The sequence below is a fragment of the Schistocerca americana genome, chromosome 9 (genome assembly GCF_021461395.2).
Source record: "Schistocerca americana isolate TAMUIC-IGC-003095 chromosome 9, iqSchAmer2.1, whole genome shotgun sequence".
Classification (NCBI taxonomy): Eukaryota; Metazoa; Arthropoda; class Insecta; order Orthoptera; family Acrididae; genus Schistocerca; species Schistocerca americana.
In genome coordinates, this window is record NC_060127.1 from 3,815,089 (window position 1) to 3,838,705 (window position 23,617).

A 23,617-nucleotide genomic window follows, 5' to 3' on the forward strand; every position below is an offset into this window, starting at 1 on the left:
GGTGCCATACGTCACCTTCCCAAGTCTGGGCAAAGATCAAATGTGGTTTTGGGTACCAGACCCCAACAGGTGTTCCTGGTGTTAACATAAATGGCATGTTATCTACTGATGCAAACGCGATTGCCGAGCACTTTTTAGACCTCTATGCTCGAGCCTCTGCATTGGAGAACTACCCCCAGCCTTTCGCACTCTCAAACAACGGCTAGAGGGGAAAGTCCTCTCATTCACTACACGCCACAGTGAATCCAATAACGCCCCATTTATAGAGTGGGTGCCCCTCAGTGCCCTTGCACGTTGCCCCGACAGCTCCTGGGCCAGATCTGATCCACAGTCAGATGATTGAACATCTCTCATCTGACTACATGTCCTTAGTATCTTCAACCAGATCTGGTGTGATGGCATCTTTCCATCGCAATGGCGGGAGAGCACCATCATTCTGGTGCTCAAACCCGGTAAAAACCCTCTTGATGTGGATCGCTATCAGCCCATCAGCCTCACCAACGTTCTTCATAAGCTGCTGGAATGTATGGTGTGTCAGCAGTTGTTTTGGGTCTTGGAGTCATGTGGCCTACTGGCTCCATGTCAGGGCGGCTTCCACTAGGGTCGCTCTACCACTCGTAATCTTGTGTCCCTCAAGTCTGTCATCCGAACAGCCTTTTCCAGGTACCAACACCTGGTTGCCATCTTTTTTGATTTACGAAAAGTGCCCCGATTTTTATCCAAAATTTCCTGTCGCTTCATACTTTCCATGTCCAAGTTGGTGCCTCCCATAGTTCCCCCCATATCCAGGGGAATGGGGTCCTTTGCTGAGCAGTGCGTACAGGGAGCCATCCACATGGCGTAGTCATGGGCTTAGCTCACAGTTTCCAGTTTTTGGCCCCAAAGTCGTGTGTTATGCACTTCTGTCAGCGTCGAACTTTACCTGAATGATGATCCACCCACTGTAGTGGAGACATATCGATTCTTAGGACTTTTTTCGATGCCTGATTGACTTGACTTCCTCACCTTCGTCAGCTTAAGTGGAAGTGCTGCCAGCACCTCAGTGCCCTCTGCTGCCTGAGGAACACCAACTGGGGTGCAGGTCACTCTATGCTGCTGCAGCTCTACAGAGCCCCATGTTCAATCCCGCCTTGACTATGGGAGTCTGGTTTATGGTTTGGCGGCTCTCTCAGCGTTGCATTTATTTGACTCAGTGTACCACTGTGGCGTTCGCCTAGTGACAGGAGCTTTTAGGACGAGTCCGGTGGCCAGTGTCCTTGGGGAGGCCGGAGTCCCTCCGTTGCAGGTTAGGCGTGCACAACTGCTGGCCAGTTACATTGCACACGTTTGTAGTTCTCCTGCGCATCCGAATCACCGTCTCCTTTTCCCCACCCACGGCGGTTCATCTCCCGCATTGGCAGCCCGGGTCAGGGCCTCAAATTGCAGTTTGTGTCTGATCCCTTCTTTCCGAACTGGAGTCCCTGCCTTTACCACCTATGTTTGAGGTCCATTCACATACACATTCATGGTGTACACCTAGGCTGCGGCTTCGCCTGGACCTTTCACGTGGCTCTAAGGACTCGGTTAACCCCGCGGCTCTCCGCTGCCATTTCCTCTTGATTCTTGACATGTTACCTAGGCCACGAAGTGGTTTTCACTGAGGGTTTGATGGCTGATGGTCACGTCAGCTTCGCATATGTCCATTGAAGGCATATCGAACAGCATTCCTTGCTCGATGGCTACAGTGTTTTCACTGCTGAGTTGGTGGTTATATCACGAGCACATCCGTTCGTGCCCTGGGTAGTTGTTTCTTCTGTCTACTGACTCCTTGAGCAGCTTACAAGCTATTGCCCAGTGCTATCCATGTCATCCTTTGGTAGCGACCATCCAGGAGACCATCTACACCCTGGAACAGTCCAGTCGTTCAGTGGTGTTTGTCTGGACCCCAGGTCATGTCAGAAATCCAGGCAAAGAACTTGCCGACAGGCTGGCCAAACAGGCTATGCGGAAACCACTTATGGAGATCGGCTTCTCTGCAACTGACCTGCGTTCAGTGCTACGCCACAAGGTTTTGTGGCTTTGGGAAACAAAATGGCATAACCTCAGCAAGCACAACAAACTGTGTGCCATTAAGGAGACCACCAATGTGTGGCAGACCTCCATGCGGGCCTCTTCCAGGGACTCTGTGGTTCTCTGCCACTTTCGCATTGGCCACACTTGGGTGACACACGGCTACCTCCTGCGCTGTGATGACCCATCTCAGTGTTGGTGCGGCGCCTGGCTGACAGTGGCCCATATCTTGGTGAGCTGTCCTTCTTGGTTGCCCTGCTATGGGCTCTTCAGTTACCGGACTTGTTGCCATTAATTTTAGGTGACAGCGCCTCATCGGCTAATTTAGTTTTACATTTTATACTCGACTGTGGGTTTTATCATTCTATATAAGGTCTAGTGCATGTCCTTTGTCCCATTGTGTTCTCCACTCTAATGCTTTTAGGATGGATGTTTTAATGTGTTGCAGAGTGGCTGGTTTTTCCTTTTTGTTCTCATGGTCGGACAGCCACGGTCATCTGCTCTTTTTTTTACCTGTTTCTTGCTTATGTGTGGTTGTCTTTTCCTGTTTTGTCCATAGTAGTGTTGGTTGTCCTCCTTTTGTTCTTCTGGTTCTTCCTTTCTCCTGTTATTGTGCTGTACACCTCCTTTCTTTTCTTCTTTCCCTTGAGTAAATATTTCACTGGGAACAAGGGACCGATGGCCTTGCAGTTTGGTCCCTTACACCCCGTCCCCCTTCCCCCCTTCCCCTCTTTTAAACCAACCAGCCTACCATACTTGGTCAGTGGCCAGACATCAGTTTTCTTAGGCAGTACATGCTATTCTCAAAAGAAATTGAATAAAAATCACCTGGCAAGATTACAGAATCAGTGATAGTTAAGTGTACACAGTAAGTGTCTCATAATCATGAAGTCACTGGTTTGATTCTCACTAGTGGCACTTTTTTATTTGATTTTGTTTAAATTCTGTATTTGTTGCCAAATGGAAATGTTAGTTATCAAATACAGAATCCGAATTTTTTAATAAATATAAAATGTTTTTATGTTTGCTGATTTGAGGAATGCTGCTTTGGAACAGTAGGCCCACAACCGTACGATATTGAGGGAAATATCATAAATTTTTATTTTGTCTTTTTCAGTTGACTGTACATACAATTTATTGCTGCAGTGGTTACCAGTTTCAAGCTGAGTTGGCCCTTCTGGAACCACACACTTTATTAACCATAACAAGTTACAGAACATGGTGCCAAAAGGCATAAACTGCTTCATACAAGAAAGTCTGAGAGCAACAAATACACACATTGATATGACAGCATACATGTCTACTGTTTCACCTGAATGGTTACATTGTTCAAGTTTTCCTCAGTCTTTATGTTTAATTTCAAACCATGTCAAAATAAACTAAAATGTGATACAGATGTGTGAAAAGTTTGTATTATTAAATTAAAAAAATCTGCACTTCAGTAATGCTGTTCAATCAATAGAAATAAGACTTTCTTATTGATATTGCACATTTTTTACAGAATTTTAATTTATTGTGAATACTCTCATTTTCTAAATGTAAACTGGACCAGCGACTGAACAAATACGAGACTTCTGCCACTCACTCACTGTTAAGACACTCCAAATATTTTGTACTTGACAGCGCTCAGATATCTTGGAAGCTCGGAAACAAACCTTTTAGACTTTTTTAAAGAGTTGTGTCATATCACCTTAGGAAATTGATATTCCAGCACTGTCTCTAGTGTTAAAAGTTTGAAGAAAATCAGAGAGAGCCTATTTGCCATATCTCCTCCAGAGACTTTGTTTTAGCGATCAGTTTCCATGAACGATTAATGGAAAATCTCATATAAAGATGTGAAACAAATACTAACAAAGAGATAGAGGGGCTGGCTAGTACTTACCTCAGCTCAGTACAGGCAATAGATAACACAAAACAGAACAGAAAATTTACATTCCTAGCTTTCGGAACTATGTTCCTTCATCAGAGAGGAGAGGGGGGGGGGGGGGGGGGGGAGGGGAAGAAGGGAAAGTGGATTTAGTTACTTACAACCCAGGGAAAGGTAAACAGGGAGGGTAGCAAGGATGGAGGCATGGTTGTCAGAGTGAAGCCAAAGATATTCTACTGATAAGTACTGTGCCAGCTTCAAACCAAAGAGGATGCATACAGAAGTAAAGAGGTATATAGTATAAAGATAAACACAACTATGTAGGATGAAAAGATGCGTGAATGGCTAAAGAGGAGAGGGACAAAGAAGAAGACTGAAGAGTAAATGGAAGTGAGGTTGGTTAACGTAGGTTCAGTCCAGGGGGATGGCGGGATGAAAGGATATGTTGGAGTGCAAGTTCCCATCTCCGCAGTTCCGAGGGACTGGTGTTGGGTGGGAGAAGCCAAATGGCACGTACGTTGTAGCAGGTTCCTAGGTCCATAGAATTATGCTGGACAGCATGCTCTGCTACTGGGTATTGGACATCTCCTAGGCGGACAGTTCGTCTGTGCCCGTTCATGTGCTCAGCCAGTTTAGTTATCGTCATATCGATGTAAAAGGCTATGCAGTGCAGGCATCTCAGCTGATAAATGACGTGTTGTTTCACATGTGGCCCTGCCTTGAATTGTGTATGTTTTACCAGTAGTGGGGCTGGAGTAGGTGGTTGTGGGGGGGGATGCATGGGGGCAGGTTTTGCAGCGGTGTCGGTTACAGGGATAGGAACCGTTGGGTAGAGAAGTGGTCTGGGAACATTGTACGGTTTGACAAGGATGTTATGGAGGTTAGGGGGGTGACAAAAGGCAACTCTGGGTGGTGTGGGGAGAATATTGTCAAGGGATGATCTCATTTCAGGGCTTGACTTGAGAAAGTCATATCCCTTGGTTGATGTATTTGAGGCCAGGATAATATTGGGTGAGAAGGGGAATGCTTCTGTGTGGTCTGAGGGTAGGAACATTGTTGTTCTTCAAAACCCAAGCCATCTTCCTGGACGTTGACCTTCATCTTGTTGAAGCTCACATTCACACCTCTGTCCACATCAAACCCACAAACAAACAACAGTACCTTCACTTTGATAGCTGCCATCCGTGCCACATCAAACGCTCCCTTCCCTACAGCCTAGGTATTTGTGGCAAATGTATCTGCTCCAGTGACGAATCCCTCAACAATTACACCAATAACCTGACCAGTGCTTTCCTCTCCCACAACTATCCTGCAGACCTTGTCCACAAACAGATCTCCCGAGCAATACATTCCTCCCCGTCCAACAACAATGTTCCTACCCCCAGACCACACAGAAGCATCCCCCTTGTCACCCAATGTTATCCTGGCCTCGAATACATCAACAAATTACTCCGCCAAGGATATGACTTTCTCAAGTCAAGCCCTGAAATGAGATCATCCCTTGACAAAATTCTCCCCACACCACCCAGAGTTGCCTTTTGTTGGCCCCCTAACCTCCATAACATCCTTGTCAAACCCTACAATGTTCCCAGACCACCTTCTCTACCCAGCGATTCCTACTCCTGTAACCGACCCCGCTGCAAAACCTGCCCCATGCATCCCCCCACAACCACCTGCTGCAGCCCCACTACTGGTAAAACATACACAATTCAAGGCAGGGCCACATGTGAAACAACACATGTCAATTATCAGCTGACATACCTGCACTGCACAGCCTTTTACATCGGTATGACGACAACTAAAGTGGCTGAGCGCATGAACGGTTACAGACGAACTGTCCGCCTAGGAGATGTCCAATACCCAGTAGCAGAGCATGCCGTCCAGTGTAATTCTATGGACCTAGGAACCTGCTGCAACGTATGTGCCATTTGGCTTCTCCCACCCAACACCAGTCCCTCGGAACTGCGGAGATGGGAACTTGCACTCCAACACATCCTTTCATCCCGCCATCCCCCTGGACTGAACCTACGTTAACCAACCTCACTCCCATTTACTCTTCAGTCTTCTTCTTTTTCCCTCTCCTCTTTAGCCATTCACGCATCCTTTCATCCTACATAGTTGTGTTTATCTTTATACTATATACCTCTTTACTTCTGTATGCATCCTCTTTGGTTTGAAGCTGGCACAGTACTTAACAGTAGAATGTCTTTGGCTTCCCTCTGACAACCATGCCTCCATCCTTGCTACCCTCCCTGTTTATCTTTCCCTGGGTTGTGAGTAACTAAATCCACTTTCCCTTCTTCCCCTCCCCCCCCCCCCCCCCCCCCCCCCCCTCTCCTCTCTGATGAAGGAACATAGTTCCGAAAGCTAGGAATGTAAATTTTCTGTTCTGTTTCGTGTTATCTATCGGCTGTACTGAGCTGAGGTAAGTACTGGCCAGCCCCTCTATCTCTTTGTTAGTTTCCATAAACGTAAAGTTTGACAGATTTAGGAAACAAAAAGGTTGTGGCAGGAGGGGGGAGAATTCCTACAATTCCTCACCGCATAGGCTGTCTGTCGACAGGAGTACACCAAGCGCCTGTGCACAATGCTGAGGAAGCTGAAGGGCTCGATAGACGGCCTCGCGGGCCAGAGTGCGTTGATCGGTGAAGCCCTGTCGTACAGCTGCGAGGCCGAGAACAGTGAGCAGAATGAAGAAAATGTCGTCCCCGAGCAGCCGCAGATCCAGGGTGAGTCGCTGCCGTGCTAAGTGTTGCTGTGTGCTGCGAGGTCTGCCCCCACACTCTTTATATGAAGGTTATGAAGGTACCATTTACGGTTTTTCAAATGGTGGCTACTGAGGTGTGGCTTTACTGTTGCCCTAGAATTTGTCATTCATTATTGTTAAAACAACGGCAGTTCAGAAATTTAATAAACTCCTAGGCAGAACTGCCACAACCACTTAACCTCAAAAGAGGAAATGTATAATACTGCTGATACAAATGCGTCAAAGTGAGACACTTTCACTTGTATACATGTTTATTGGCAGTTTTACACATTTTGCCTGTCGTGGGGAACTACCGACCTCTAATTCCATCTCGTACTTCATTAGTTTTCTCGATATAATTTTCGTGAGTATTTAAAGAAATGCTGTTGAAGATTTTTTTATGATTTGTATGACTTTGTATAAAGGTATACCTTGACAACAGTGCCTCTGTTCGCTTAGTCCAACTTTCAGTGATCAGTCCCCTACAGAAAAGACTTTCTGTAACAGTTTTGCTGAAATTTTTAACACTTGTGATTCTGTCGATGACAAACTTTGTGGGCACTGGCCATAATTCTTTATCATTCCAAATAAAAAATAGTGGTACTGTGCTCAACACGATCAAAGAAGACCAGTGGGTGACTTACCGTGAGGGGCAGGTGACAGCCGCAGTACAGTTAATTTTGTGTGAATGTTTAGCTGTGAGATGGCTCTCTTCTTGACACAGTCCACACAGTTTTACCAAAGATCAAAACTGGGCTCATATCAGTTAGTGTAATCTGTCTTATAAGATTACAATAGGAGATGAAATTTCAATTTATTTGCATGAGCAGGAAACTGAGTACATGTCGCTAGCATTGCATTAGAGAATCAAAGAGCAGTTAAAGGTGAATGTTGTTCACAAAATCATGAAAAATAATCTAAAATGTCACATCGTTCGTCAGTGTAACATTGCGACCCGTCACTAAATGTGCCAAACGACTGACTGACTGACTGAGGGAGAAAAATACTGAGTTCTGCATCTGTACTCTACAAGCCCTCTTTCATTGTGTTGTCTCATTGTCTGTATTCACCTGATTGATTGCCTATTTGCTGATAACTTCTTTTTGTTCTCTTTATGTTAAACAACAAATTTATGTACAGTGATTGTCACCACCCGAATAAGTTGCTGAATCCTTCCAGGCCGTTTTTTAGGTACCATCTGAGTGTAAGGAATGTTTAGATAATTGATTTGAATGCTGTAAAAGTGTTTAAATTTTAAGAGGAGATATTTTTGAGAAACTGAAAAATAATTTGCATCCAAAATACTTTAATGGCAGATGCAGTACCATGTCTCTGATTCTGAAATGATATCTGGCTGTAATTCAGGCATTGTGCATTCGATTGGTCCATTAACAGTATTGGAGGCATTATTGATGAGCTTTTTGACAAAGCCATTGTTCAAAACTAGCTTCTCCCCCCCCCCCCCCCCCCCCCCCCATACAGTTTCAGTCTCCTGGCTCTGGGATTAGTGTTAGAGGCTGTGCAGGGTAAAGGGAGTGAGTAAACAGTGACAGACTGGAAGTTTGAGTTGGTCCAATAAAGTGTCCCATCCCTTATTGCCAAAACCGTCTGCCCTCCTCCCCTTTCATTTGTTACTATAGATGTTCCACAAAGGGAAAAGATAACTATTTGACTGTGACTGTACCACCCGTTGCATGCTTAGGGAGGCCTCCCCTTTCGAGTCTTACCAAAAAAAGTGTAACAAAAACTTTTTTATTGTTCTGGTGTTTCTGAAAGTGTTTAACTTTAAAGTTCACACACTTGCTCATGGAATAATACGTTATGGAAATAATTTTTCCATTGTTGACACTGGTACCTCAAGAGCGTTGTTTCGGAAGAATTTAACAACTTCTCAGGGTGAAGAAAATGGCCATCTACCCATTTTTAGTTATATCAGACATTGTCAGAAATACAAAAGTGATCAAATTTAGATTTCTTAAAATTTAAGTTAAAAAAGATATTTATAATAGTCTAAATCACATACATTATCAACACGATGCCTAATTTGCTTACTCAACAGAAACTAATCATCAAATTTTAATCATCTGCAGTGTACGCAAACCCGACAATTTTTTTTTGAAAATATAAAAGACTTTAAGATACACATTTTTGATATACGGGAACAAAAAAAAGTCATTTTGTAATAAATAAGGGACACAGGACATTAGATGTTTCTTTCCATCAAATAATCAACTGTTTTTGTGACAGCTGTCATTGCAGTGGTGAAGAATGTTAACTTTTTAGTATTTTCTCCAGATTTTGTGATTGACTTTCTTCAAACAAATTATTGTCTCTCTTCAGCATTAACAGTTCAACACTCGAAAGCAATGGTCTAAATGTATGGAGTGTAGCCGAAGAAACAGAAGTCAATTTCTCAGAAGTGCTTTGTGAATGAACCACTAGTCATCTCGGTACACCCAGGCAGGTGATTGCTGCCCAGTTTACAGCTCATAGAAACATTTCAGAGTTTACGGTCTGTTACATGTATTTTACATTTCCTTGCTCAATTTTTTTGAGTATTTTCTTCCACAAACTGACATGAGCTTATTTCTGGGCTACAGCCACATTGTGGGGAATCCAGTGCTGATGGATCTTTTTCACAGCTAAATGTTTATGGAAAACCGAATCTGCAGCAGTCTTAAATGTGAGGGTGGCTACATCTCACAGGAAGTCAAATGCCATTATTATCATTATTATTATTATTATTTTGAAACGACAATTGAAGCTGGTGGACTTTTATGCAATTGGTTGCTGACCAGAGTAAAATTCTGCATAGCAGTTGTAAATAGTCCTTTCTGAATGTAAACAAAGCTATTAGACACATGCCTTTGAGTTAGGTCTTTACTTGGGAAGGGGGGGGGGGGGGGGGAAGGGAAATCCTATGAAAAACCTCCTGTGAAATTTCCATTTTTCACAATACATCATTTTCAAATATTTACTGTAAACGAAATAATTCTGAAACTTCTGAGCTGCCATTGCATTAACAGCAACAAATGACAAATTTTAGAATAGTACTGTCACATGTCAGTAGTGCCATATAGTGCAAATAATTTGAAGAATGGGAATGTAAAAGGTTTCAAGTGCTGAATCTCACATTTATCAGCAGAATCAAATAAGCAATGCATATCTTTTTGTACGTAACTATATGTATACAAAGAAATTGAGAAGATATTCTGATACCACAGAATAACAATGCCCACCTCAGAACTGCAAAGATAGTGAGACAAATGAAAAAATAAGTAATTTATTAAGAACGTTGTAGGTGCTGTACCAGGAAACTGACTGGCTCTAAGTACAAATAAGAAAGTTTTTGTTTAAAATACCATTAATACAGGGGCAGAAAGTTTCATTTGTGATAACACAGAGAAAGAAATAGCAATATTTTAACTAATAGAACTGTAGTCAACAAATCCCATTTCACATTTCTTTTAATTTTTTTAGACTAGAATCATATAATTCAATTCAAGGAAAAAATCCCCTAGTATTGACTTCTGCTTCTTACACTACTCCATTCTTGGAGTCACTGGTACTGTAGAACACCATGTGCTGTTGAGGAAGAAAAGGCAACATAAAGGTCTTTTATCAAGCTGTTTGAGATGGGTGAGTATGAGACACTTTGATCATACTGCACTTGGAGATATTTCACACCTGCATCGAGAACAGTCTTCCAGCAGCATATTTAAAATAAAATTGTTGTAAGCATTGGAATTGCGTGGAATGGGTTCACAACTTTAGCTGATGCAACAATATTGTGTAAATATTGCGCAGCAAATGCCTTCTTACTTTTCTTCATTTCTCTATAATTCCAAAATCTTTACCACAGATTAAAAAGCTGTGCGTTCTCACCAAGAACTTGTGTGTTATCTCTTCAAACCATCCCAGGCTAAATGGAGGAGACCTTGATAGATAGCACTTAGAATTCCATTGGGAAGCACTGTTGGGCTCCATCCAGTAACAAACATTTGAAACATTTTCCCCAAGCCTAGAGACATGCAACAGCGTACTGAGAACACAACACTGAAAATGCATTTTGTGAAAAAATTACACTTAAAATGTGTTCCACTTCCACTCTTCATTTGTAACAACCTTATAGCTGACACTTGTTTGTCCGCTGACCCCTGGTAAGTGTTCTGTTACTTTAGCTGATGGTATATCAGTACTTTCTTTGGAAACATAGTTACTTTCTATTATATAGTGGAATACATTATAGGTGGATTTTGTGGGATGCTTCTACAAATTAGACCTGGTAATGACTTTTCAGTTTTAGGCTACACAGAAGCATTTCATTGCAAATTCATGGTTTACTGTGACAGTTGTGTCTGATTTTGATTGTGAAAACTATGTACTCAAAGTAATTTATTGTTTGAGTTTTTTAAAGGAGGAGAAGTACACAAATAGTCTGAAGGTTTTCTCAGAACTAGTCATTTGTTTTATAGTTTTTACTTAACAGCAAAATGTATGTACATGTATTTCTCTCCATTCTTATGTTTCAGCAAAGAAACAAATGCAGACAGCTTCTGTTCTGCCCATGGTTCGTGGGTTTCCCATAAGGCGCATAATTGTGCCACTGCAGAGGTTAAATATCAATTCCCACAGGCACCGGCCAAACAGAATTCATGGTATGTACTGGTATCAAGTGTTTGTAAGGAATTCTGAGATGCATTAGTGCCGTTTATAATTTATAATCTGTGGTGTCGAGCATTACAAATCAGACTTCTGCTTACTAACTCACTCTGTCCTTCGCATGATGGAAAAATTGATTAACCTACAATGATGTAACCAGCATTGTTGGTCGCAAATTATGTGATGGTTAGCTGAAAAGAAGTAGGCATGTTAAAATTGTGAAAGTTATAGGTAGTTTTGTGGAATGGCCTGATATATTTTGTGGTGCAAAATGACATTTTGTCTTACAAAACCCTGTTCCATTTTTCATTTTTAACAAGAGTGTTTATTCAGCTTCAGGGTCACAATGCAAATTTTTGGACGATTACCGGTTCTGGTATTTTTAGTAGCTTTGTCTTCATATTCACTGGGACAGATCAAATAACACTATGATATTGTTCAAAGAGATATTAGGATTGCAAGTGGTCGTTGTAAACTTCACTCCACGATATTTCAGCTGGACACGTGGCAGTCATCTTCAGGTGAGCTATCGAAGACTAGTGACATTATCTGCTCCACCTTACATAGTGCGCTGATATTGTTGCTGCGCGTGCGTCAGAGTGACGGTGACAGGAGAGCTGCACTGCCCGGCAGCAGTGCTCTCGGTGGTGGAACTGCAAGGATCAGCTGTACCTGGTGTTGCTGCTAGCTGCAGTCAGTGGAGTATTCTGGCATCTTCATCTGGAGCAAATCTCGGAGATGGTGGGACTCCACGCATTATCCAGCTGGTAGCTGCTGTCACGGTTAATTAGATTTTCCGCAATGTATATTTCAATGAATTTTTTTAATAATGGAGCCCCAAAAAGATTGTTGCTGTGACCAAAATTAATGTTTTGCCATACTTCATTGAATGTCTGTTGGAGGTACAATGTTCTGGAACTGCAGACTCGCTGAGTTGCAGAAGCAAGTGCAATGTTTATGTTCCGTGCAACGTTCTTTCACTGTGTGTGGTGTTTCTCCTATATAGGCTGTACCACACTGGCAAGGTATTTTATAAATTCTTGCCTTCCACAATAACAAATTATCCTTCACTGATCCCAGCAGGTCTGAAATCTTAGATACTGGGCGGAAATTCACTTTCACCTGAAAATAACTAAGCTTCTTGCTGTTTTGAAGGAAATGTTTCCAACAATGGTAAGAAAAGCTAGGGACTTAGCTGGCACATCTTCCTCTTTATCCAGTTCTGGGTTCTCGGTTTTAGCCGAGAATGCCCATCTGCAACTCAACATCTCCGCTATGTGATGAGTAGCAACCTGTCCTTCTTATAATATTGCCATTATGCCGTCCTGGACTTTCCATTTTTTGAGTATATAGTTATAAAACTGAGCCAGTGATAGAACAATGTTATCTTTCAGAAACTTCATATTGGCTGAAGACCTGTCAATACTGATGATAGTATTAAAATGGCACGATTTTCCTGGTCCTAGTTTGTGTAAAGCATTGTTCATTTGCGTCTCCTAAAATTGTGCACACGTAAGAAGGCAGGTGGTGCTACGGTGCGCAGTAGAAAAGAGCAGTGTGCTGCTCCAGTCGACAGCATCATTCTACTGCAGCTGTCTGTGGCACATGCTTCGGGGTAGTATTTAGTGTCGATTTACATCTCAGGTTAGGCACGTTGAGGGTATTTAGCAATTGCAGTGTTTGTTACGGACAGCATAAAGCAAACGTGTAAAGTATTATGTTAGCGAGTGACAGCAATAGTTCAGAGCATGTAAGTTTTTCTAGTCAGAGTGAGAAGCAAAAACAGCGGTGTGATGCAGTGCTTACCCGGCACTGTCGGTTACTGGAGTGTGCTGCAGCTGGAGTGCATGGCCCGAGGCAAATGAGGATGTGAGCACACTGGTGATATCGCAGAGTATTCTTTCGTCTCTGTCTCCACACAGTACGCGTCACGTCCCAGCTTTCTGGCTTGCAAGTCACTCCGATTAGTTTCACTGTATTTGGAGAAATGGGCTGTGTTCCACATACCCTGTGTCTACACTGCTGACCTTAAAATTGCAGTATATTTTTCTTCTTGCTAGCTTTTGTGTAATCAGTACTTTCTAAATATTGAAATATCCCAGAAAATTATTCCATAAAACATTATTAAAAGGAATTAAGCAAAATATGTCAAGAAGTTGAATTATTTGTTTCTGGGACTACCAATTATACAAAGAGCAAAATAGCTTAACTTAATTGAGCAGCACAGTAATATGCTTCTTCCAGTTCGTTTTCATCATGATGTATATCAAACGATGAATAGCATTCCACCCTGAAACTTCCTGGCAGATTAAAACTGTGTGCTGGATCGAGACCAGAACTTGGGAACTTTGCCTTTTGTGGGCAAGTGCTCTACTGTCTGAGCTACCTGAACAAGACTCACGATCCATCCGCAGGAGCTCTCCTGAAGACGTTGCAGAAATAACAATACTGGAAGAAAGGATATTGACGAGACATGGCTTAGCCACAGCCTGGGGGATGTTTCCAGCATTCTACTCTGTTTACGGACTCTTGTTCATGTGCTACGTCAATTGTTGATATGATTTGTTATATAGAACTGAGCATAGCAAGTTTTCTTAAAATTTGGAGAGAGTCCATTTTAAGAGAATTGCGTAATAATTCTTTGAAAAACATCATTAACAATCTCTTGTATTGCATTCTCTCTAATGGGGTTTATTATAACACTAGTATTGAGCACAGAAAGTACCAATTCTGCTTGATGAATGTTAAATGGAAGGTCATTCGCGTATGTAAGGGAAAGGAGTGGGCCTAGATTTGAAACTTGTGGGACTCCCTTGATGTTGCCCCTCCCCCCTCCCCCCATTAACTAAAATTTTCTTTCATTTCAGTATTGTTCGGACTACTCGGCACAGCATTTTGCATTCAGTTTGTTAAATACGATTGGAAACCAGTTGCGCGTAAAGCCATGTATCCCATTTGTCAGGTGCCGTCTGCACGGTGTTGCATCTTTAATATCCGGGAGTGTAGTGTAGTGGTGCTCACTAGTCTGCGCAGTTCATTCTGTGATGTCCATTCATGTTGGCGCTTCTGGTTTTAGGGCACAGGAGAGAGCCGTGGTGGCGCGAGACAGAGCCGGAGACACCGGAGCCGCTGCAGGAGACGCACCCGCACCCCCACCGGCCAGGCCACGGCCAGCGGGTGCCGGTGCGGCGGCTGCAGAGGGTGGAGCGGCGCCCACACCGTGCTGTCGTCCGGCCACGGTCCCGGCCCGGTGCGCGCAGGCGGCAGGAGGCTGCCGTCGTGGTAATGCTCTGTGTGCAAAGTCGCTTTATGGCCTGCTTCGATGCCTCGCTGGATGACGATAACTGGTCGCTAAACTTTGATTTGTCGAGTGCGACATGTTTCGGAAGCCAAGCTGCATGGTGGGATTCTAAATGTATCTCTCAGATTGCAGTGACATTTGTTGGATTAATAAAATGGAAGGCTGTTTTCTCAAAAATCGGAATAGCAAGGCTGAGTCTGTTAAAATGTGTGTCAATTCTTGTGAAAAAACTGATAACGACTATGTTAATAATCCTGTTCGTTAAGAAGTAGTTGGAATGTTGCCAGTTTCGGACAGATTGATATTAAAGTTTAAAATGACACAAGGCTTATGTTGTGTGTGTGAAGTAGGCATTTTTATTGTAGTGAAAGTACCTCGGAACGGTGGTGTCCTGGAAAATGTTGTCATTTTATACCACACTTGACTGCTTTTGAAGTAGTTCACATCTTGGTACATGCAAGCTGTGTAGAATAAGACACACAGTTAAATATTTCAGCTGCTCACAAGCAGAAGTATATTGTAGGTGGATAGATAAAAAATCTGTTCACCAGGAGGTGGCAGGAGAACACTCTTGGTAAATATAATTGCAATTGATTGAAATTCCTGTGGAATCCAAAGATTTCAATGTTTCGAGGTGGATTGGTGACAACCACAATGGCAGTTCACCCACAATAATGGCTGGTGTGGGCAGAGGGTGGGGGGTGGGGGGACACATATAAGAAACTGTTTGTTCAACACTGCAAATAGGTTTAATTCTTTTTTCTTATCTGACATAAGATTGGAATAAATAAGCTACCTGGCATACTAGATAATCAGGTGGTTTAACCAAAAGGAAATGTTGCTGGGGTTGAGAGGGAAGGACAGTGGCTTCAGGTATTATGTACTGTTGGAAGTTTTCAAAGTTCCAATGTAGATGTACTGTTTTCCATGAGTTATGTTATCTGATATGTGTGAAGTGTTTCTCCCACTGTAGCCAGCTGCTGCTCTCACAGTTCATACTACCTGACCCACAAGATCTGCTCAGATGCTGCAGAAAAGCATCATACATTAAGCATACTTCGGCTGCTAGTTCTCACTTGGGTCTACTAATTCACATATTGCAATCTTCATCCGCGTCAGTCCTGTACTTCGACATCATCTGCCTGCCTTCCCTTGGATCATTGTCTCGGCCTTTTCATCTCTCCTAGAATCTGGCAGAAACTTCCTCGGCTCACCTGCCTTTCATTCGTCAGCTGCGTGCCCCACACACAACTCTGCTGCATTTTCGTTACAGCTGCAATTACGAGGTGTATTTGAAAGTATTGAACCTTCAGTAGGCACAAACAGTTTTTCTATTTGGAGATACAGGATTCTAATGCCATTCATAGCAGTCTTGGTAATGCACACACTATTCCCACTACTTCTACCACTCTTGGAAAACACTTTCCGAGAATGTCTTTTGGAACCGTGATAGGCTGGGCTGTTGCACTCCACGTGATGTCTTCTCTTGACTCAAATTGCATTTGGTGGGGTGAGGGGGGCATCTTCATCTGGGGAAATAGGCGAAAGTCTCATGGAGTCATTTCAGGGGAGTAGGGAACCCAACATACAACAGGAATGTTGTGTTGGTGAAAAAAGTTTAAACTGAATGAGTAGAACAGGGCGCTATGTTGTCATGATGGCGCTGCCGAGTAGTTTCTGGAGGTCAGGTAGTTCGTACCCCACAGTGTGACGAGGGCTTACCCGTATCTTGTTCACAAGTTATTGTAACACGATACAAAGGCCTTCCACGAGTGGGTTGCCATTTTGGTTCGGTGTGGGTCTGCCTGAAAGTGGATTGCCGTCTGCCTGTTTGCAGCAGTCTTCGAAGAGCTGGACCTTGCTTGCGGGTTTACTACCAGCAACTGATGCTTCAAGATGGTGGGAAAAAATTCATTGCTGCACACAAATGTCATCCATCCACATCTCCACTGAAGAAAGTCTCATGTGGTTCACCAGTTTGCGTAGGAAAGCTGTATAATAAAAGGAAAAGACAACATTACAGTCACTATTTGATGATGCGGAGGTTTTAATGTGCACTGGGTTTTCCATAACTTGTCTCTAAAGTTAATTTTGCTAAGTTGAATATGCTGTCAGTCATATTGTTCGAGGAAAGTTATATATTTTTGAAAACAGGAAAGTTAAGTCTACTAAATTGTAACAGTAAAATTTTGACAGGGTTATGTTTTTTAGATTTGTATGTTGCAGAAAATGATAAATTTCAGTAAGTCTAACTTTTGAATGAAATAGATTTTGGAAAAAGTAAGGTGTTTCTTGCAAAGCAGAGAATGAAGATTTTCAACTAAGCTGTTTTGGTCGTGAAACAAACAGTTATCAGTGGGGTCAAATTTTGAAGAGCACAAGAGTTTTGTTAATCGTAAATTTTGAATATTTCTTTAAAGAAGTTTTTTCTACCAAAAGTATTGTCATCAGCACTCTGTAAATACCGTGTGGTTAAGAATTCAGCAATTTTAGGTGCTCACAGTACATGCATTGCTTGTATGATAGAAAGCAGGGAAAAAACCATATAAGAAGTGGAATCGTGGCAAGTGTAACTGTTCTAGTTAGCTATGCCCCTAGTTGGTAAAAGTCTCATCTTGTCTCTTCCTCTCGATCTTTTCAACAGTGCGCAGATGGTGGGAATCTCGCATGACCAGTATTTGTGATGTTTGTCGGCAGGAACGGGCTGGTGCTCAGAACCGGAGGGGTGGTTCCTCTCACCAGATGCTGCAGGCAGGTGAGTGGAGGCTCCATTCTTATTGCCTTTAGTTACATACACACTCCAGGAATCTAGAAAGTAATGGTAAAAGTGGGTTCTCGGTGTGATTTCTATATACTGGGAAAAATATTGTTGTTTCTGCATGTTTTCTGATGTCATGTACCAACCTCCCAGTTGGTCGTTGCCTTTCCCTTTTCTTATGTGGTGGAATCCAGCAAAGAACTTCCTCGGTGCATGTTCCATTCATTCACCGCCTGCATTTCCCGCCAACCTCCCACCTACAAAAAAATGGCAAACTGGTCATGCAACTTCACCATTAATTTGTAATATTTTCTTTTCGGTGTTTTTGTGATACCTTGTTTTAGTTCTATCATAATTGATTGTCAGTACCATTTTCAAGCTGGCTCTGTTAAGTTGAACTACATTTTGTTTTAGTTTATCTGCATTAGAGCCAAACAGCCCATTAGAGGCTAACATAAATTTCATTACGTGTTGTTCTTCCGCCATCCACCCCCACCTTCCCCTCCATGATTTTTAAGGATTTAAAACTCCGTCTAGGATTTATGAAAATAGTTTTGATGATAGAGTAACATATACTTTTTAGTATATGAGACTTATAGAATAGTTGGCAAGTTTTTTGTTGTTTCCTTAACTTAATTTAAATATACGGTTCGTTGCAGTTGTTTTGCTGCAACGGCTGTCCTTAACACAGCACCAGCAGCAGCAACAGCAGAGAAGGGAGCAGGAATCTCAGCCTTCGCAAGCAGACGGCGTACGCACACCAGTCGTAATGCTGAGAGACATCTCGACAACTGTGCAGGTATGTGTTCGTGTGTCAAAATTAGCACACTTGTCAGGTCTCACCTACTTATTAAACCGATCTGTGTTCGAACTGTGCAAGAAGTATCCGTATTATTATGCAGCCTAATGCACTGAGGATGTGTCTTAATGATACACACAGGTGCAAGAATTTCCCCTCTCTTTACAAATTATCTCCTTTTCTTCCCTTTTTGGGGTGTAGGAGTGAGAGAGAATGCTGTTGTTCATTAAAGGAATACAGATTACGAAATTATCTGTGCAGTGTTGAAACTGTAAGGTTTTTCTGGAAATGATTTACGTTTACTGTGGTAAACTTACAGCAGGATGATTGGATGAGGAGTTGAGAACTATTCTGTTGCTGCAATGTCCTAAACACTCTGTCACTGTGTCAAACCTTTACAGGTAAAGGGACTGCATTGGCACATCAGTTAATTTGAAAGCTGGAGGCAGCAGAGTAGTGTTTCAGAAATGTCTGACACTTCAGCATTTACTGAAGTACACACACAGTTTCTTACTCGTAGGGATGTTTAACCTACCACGAGGTACCGAGCTCCTCTGAAGGTGGATGCGATCGGGGTGCGGTAGCTCAGGAATTTCTGAGACACTCGAGCTTCTGTGTAGCGGCAGGTATCTGTGATGAACTGTTGCTCATAGTGCAGCTGTGCAGTGTACTTAACAATTTATTGACAAACATTTCGACACTCGGTGAATAGATTAATAAAATCTGAGACAGAATTTCTGAGCAGTAATTAGCTTCAGGAATGGAATATGTAGTGCTGGTGATACACGCCTATAAAAGTGCAAGTGACACACTGCCTTGTAGTCTGATGCCTCCCCCTTCACCTTTTCCTCCCCTCGTCCTCAGTACAGGTGAGTCTCGATCATCCTGCAGTCTGGGTGACTCGCTCTTACCTTTAATTCTTCCCCAAACCATCACTCTCTGCTCCCCGAGGAAGGAACTATCAGCTCCAAAAGCTAGGTCTGTCGGCAGTTCTAAAACGTTTCATCTTGTGAGGATAAGTACTGGCAGGCAATTCTGTCTCGTTATTTATTAGTTCCGTTAACCCAATTTTCCTTCAGTACAATTGTTTACGTGGATTGACTAATCCCCAACTATCATGCATAAACTTATCTTTCAGCTCGTTACATCTTCTACAGTCCCAGGCCCACAGCTCCCACTCATATTTTTAAGTTGTTTCTTTATTGTGTGAGTACGAATAACTTAAATGATATGCTTTTCATGAAGTTTCTGTTTTTCCTTTGTTTTTTTCCTCATTTCCAAATATAGTTTATTGTAGTGTCGATTCAGGTTGAAGTCCAGTTTTCTGTAAGATTTAGTGATTCAGAAAATGAAAGGGCACCCTCTCACAGTGACTGATCTGGATGTGTGCAAGTCATCTTTATAAGGTATTTATTGAATCAGATCTATATGAGGATAGAGGAAGTTAAAAAATCATCTTAGCAAAGAAAAAAATTGAATAGCATGTTTACTGAGAGATAAGAAGTTTTGGAGCAAAGATCACATTTTGAAATATTTTTATTTCCTCAATGACCAGTTTTGACAGAGTTGGTCCCCTTTGGTTCTGGAAATAATTATACATATTTCCAGAAAATCCTAAGATAAGTTAGACGCTGTCGATACTGGTCACGGAGAAAAAAAATAAAAAAATTTAAACTCACAATCTTGATTGCAAATATTTTTATTTATCAGCAAGTACTGAATCTTGCCCAGCAACATGTGTAACTTACAGGAGTTACTGAAATGCATCACTAGCTATTGACACTCTGCATTTACACCTTCTGAATACTTTGGTCATCATCTGTTATTTTCCTGCCCACATATCAAAACCCATCTACTACTTTTAATGTCTCATTTGCGAATATAATTCCCTCAGCATGGCCTGCTTTAATTAGACTACAATCTATTACCATTGTCGTACTACTGTTGATGTACATCTTGTATTCTCTTTTCAAGTACTATCCCTTTTGTTCAACTGCTCTTCCAAGTCCTTTGCCACTCGTGACAGATCTGCAGTGCCGTTTGGCAATTCTCAAATTTTTAATTTCTTCTTCTTAAACATTAATTCCCTTCCTGAATTTACCCTTGTTTCCTTTATTGCTAGCTCGTGTTGTGTATTGAATAACACCAGGGGTAGACTACAATCCTGTCTTGCTCCCTTCTCAACCACTGCTTCCCTTCATGCCCCTCATTCTTATAACTCATGTCTGGTCACTGTATAAATTGTTAATAACCTTTCATTTTGTGTTTTATACTTGCTACCTTCAAAATGTCAGAGATTGTAATCCAGTCAACATTGCCTAAAGCTTTCTCAAAACGTGTTGCATAACTTGACTGAAAAAAGGATAGGCTCATAAGACACATTCAGAGGCATCAAGGAGTCATAAGTTCGGCAATAGAGGAGACTTGGGGTCATCGTCATCATCATCATCATCATTTAAGACTGATTATGCCTTTCAGCGTTCAGTCTGGAGCATAGCCCCCTTATAAAATTCCTCCGTGATCCCCTATTCAGTGCTAACATTGGTGCCTCTTCTGATGTTAAACCTATTACTTCAAAATCATTCTTAACCGAATCCAGGTACCTTCTCCTTGGTCTGCCCTGACTCCTCCTACCCTCTACTGATGAACCCATGAGTCTCTTGGGTAACCTTGCTTCTCCCATGCGTGTAACATGACCCCACCATCTAAGCCTGTTCGCCCTGACTGCTACATCTATAGAGTTCATTCCCAGTTTTTCTTTGATTTCCTCATTGTGGACACCCTCTTGCCATTGTTCCCATCTACTAGTACCTGCCATCATCCTAGCTACTTTCATATCCGTAACCTCAACCTTGTTGATAAGGTAACCTGAATCCACCCAGCTTTCGCTCTCATACAACAAAGTTGGTCGAAAGATTGAACGGTGCACAGATAACTTAGTCTTGGTACTGACTTCCTTCTTGCAGAAAAGAGTAGATCGTAGCTGAGCGCTCACTGCATTAGCTTTGCTACACCTCGCTTCCAGTTCTTTCATTATGTTGCCATCCTGTGAGAATATGCATCCTAAGTACTTGAAACCGTCCACCTGTTCTAACTTTGTTCCTCCTATTTGGCACTCAATCCACTTATATTTCTTTCCCACTGACATTACTTTCGTTTTGGAGATGCTAATCTTCATACCATAGTCCTTACATCTCTGATCTAGCTCTGAAATATTACTTTGGAAACTTTTGATCAAGTCTGCCATCACAACTAAGTCATCCGCATATGCAAGACTGCTTATTTTGTGTTCACATATCTTAATCTCACCCAGCCAGTCTATTGTTTTCAACATATGATCCATAAATAATATGAACAACAGTGGAGACAGGTTGCAGCCTTGTCTTACCCCTGTAACTACTCTGAACCATGAACTCAATTTACCGTCAACTCTAACTGCTGCCTGACTATCCATGTTGTTGTTGTTGTTGTAGTGGTCTTCAGTCCTAAGACTGGTTTGATGCAGCTCTCCATGCTACTCTGTCCTGTGCAAGCTTCATCTCCCAGTACCTACTGCAACCTACATCCTTCTGAATATGCTTAGTGTATTCATCTCTTGGTCTCCCCCTACGATTTTTACCCTCCGCGCTGCCTTCCAATACTAAATTGGTGATCCCTTGATGCCTCAGAACATGTCCTACCAACCGATCCCTTCTTCTGGTCAAGTTGTGCCACAAACTTCTCTTCTCCACAATCCTATTCAATACTTCCTCGTTAGTTATGTGATCTACCCATCTAATCTTCAGCATTCTTCTGTAGCACCACATTTCGAAAGCTTCTATTCTCTTCTTGTCTAAACTATTTACCGTCCATGTTTCACTTCCATACATGGCTACACTCCATACAAATACTTTCGGAAATGACTTCCTGACACTTAAATCTATACTCGATGTTAACAAATTTCTCTTCTTCAGAAACGCTTTACTTGCCATTGCCAGTCTACATTTTATATCCTCTCTACTACGACCATCATCAGTTATTTTGCTCCCCAAATAGCAAAACTCCTTTACTACTTTAAGTGTCTCATTTCCTAATCTAATACCCTCAACATCACCCGACTTAATTCGACTACATTCCATTATCCTCGTTTTGCTTTTGTTGATGTTCATCTTATATCCTCCCTTCAAGACACCATCCATTCCATTCAACTGCTCTTCCAAGTCCTTTGCTGTCTCTGACAGAATTACAATGTCATCGGCGAACCTCAAAGTTTTTATTTCTTCTCCATGGATTTTAATACCTACTCCGAATTTTTCTTTTGTTTCCTTTACTGCTTGTTCAATATACAGATTGAATAACATCGGGAATAGGCTACAACCCTGTCTTACTCCCTTCCCAACCACTGCTTCCCCTTCATGTCCCTCGACTCTTATAACTGCCACCTGGTTTCTGTACAAATTGTAAATAGCCTTTCGCTCCCTGTATTTTACCCCTGCCACCTTTAGAATTTGAAAGAGAGTATTCCAGTCAACATTGTCAAAAGCTTTCTCTAAGTCTACAAATGCTAGAAACGTAGGTTTGCCTTTCCTTAATCTTTCTTCTAAGATAAGTCATAAGGTCAGTATTGCCTCACGTGTTCCAGTATTTCTACGGAATCCAAACTGATCTTCCCCGAGGTCGGCTTCTACTAGTTTTTCCATTGGTCTGTAAAGAATTCGTGTTAGTATTTTGCAGCTGTGGCTTATTAAACTGATTGTTCGGTAATTTTCACATCCGTCAGCACCTGCTTTCTTTGGGATTGGAATAATTATATTCTTCTTGAAGTCTGAGGGTATTTCGCCTGTTTCATACATGTTGTTCACCAGATGGTAGAGTTTTGCCAGGACTGGCTCTCCCAAGGCCGTCAGTAGTTCCAATGGAATGTTGTCTACTCCGGGGGCCTTGTTACGACTCAGGTCTTTCAGTGCTCTGTCAAACTCTTCACTCATTACCGTATCTCCCATTTCATCTTGATCTACATCCTCTTCCATTTCCATAATATTGTCCTCAAGTACATCGCCCTTGTATAGGCCCTCTATATACTCCTTCCACCTTTCTGCTTTCCCTTCTTTGCTTAGAACTGGGTTTCCATCTGAGCTCTTGATGTTCATACAAGTGGTTCTCTTATCTCCAAAGGTCTCTCTAATTTTCCTGTAGGCAGTATCTATATTACCCCTAGTGAGATAAGCCTCTACTTCCTTACATTTGTCCTCTAGCCATCGCTGCTTAGCCATTTTGCACTTCCTGTCGATCTCATTTTTGAGACGTTTGTATTCCTTTTTGCCTGCTTCATTTACTGCATTTTTACATTTTCTCCTTTCATCAATTAAATTCAATATTTCTTCTGTTACCCAAGGATTTCTACTAGCCCTCGTCATTTTACCTACTTGATCCTCTGCTGCCTTCACTACTTCATC

At 42.1% G+C, this 23,617-nt stretch overlaps 1 protein-coding gene across 1 annotated transcript in view; it reads left to right on the plus strand.

The window, feature by feature from the left end:
* Nucleotides 1-23,617, plus strand: part of LOC124550893 (fibrous sheath CABYR-binding protein-like) — a 114,195-nt gene that overhangs the window by 21,468 nt on the left and 69,110 nt on the right. The window contains exons 4-8 of the mRNA XM_047125669.1: nt 6,480-6,645; nt 11,195-11,320; nt 14,401-14,606; nt 17,323-17,380; nt 18,043-18,182. Of these exons, the coding sequence (XP_046981625.1) occupies nt 6,480-6,645; nt 11,195-11,320; nt 14,401-14,606; nt 17,323-17,380; nt 18,043-18,182 (696 nt within the window). The remainder of the gene's footprint in view (nt 1-6,479; nt 6,646-11,194; nt 11,321-14,400; nt 14,607-17,322; nt 17,381-18,042; nt 18,183-23,617) is intronic.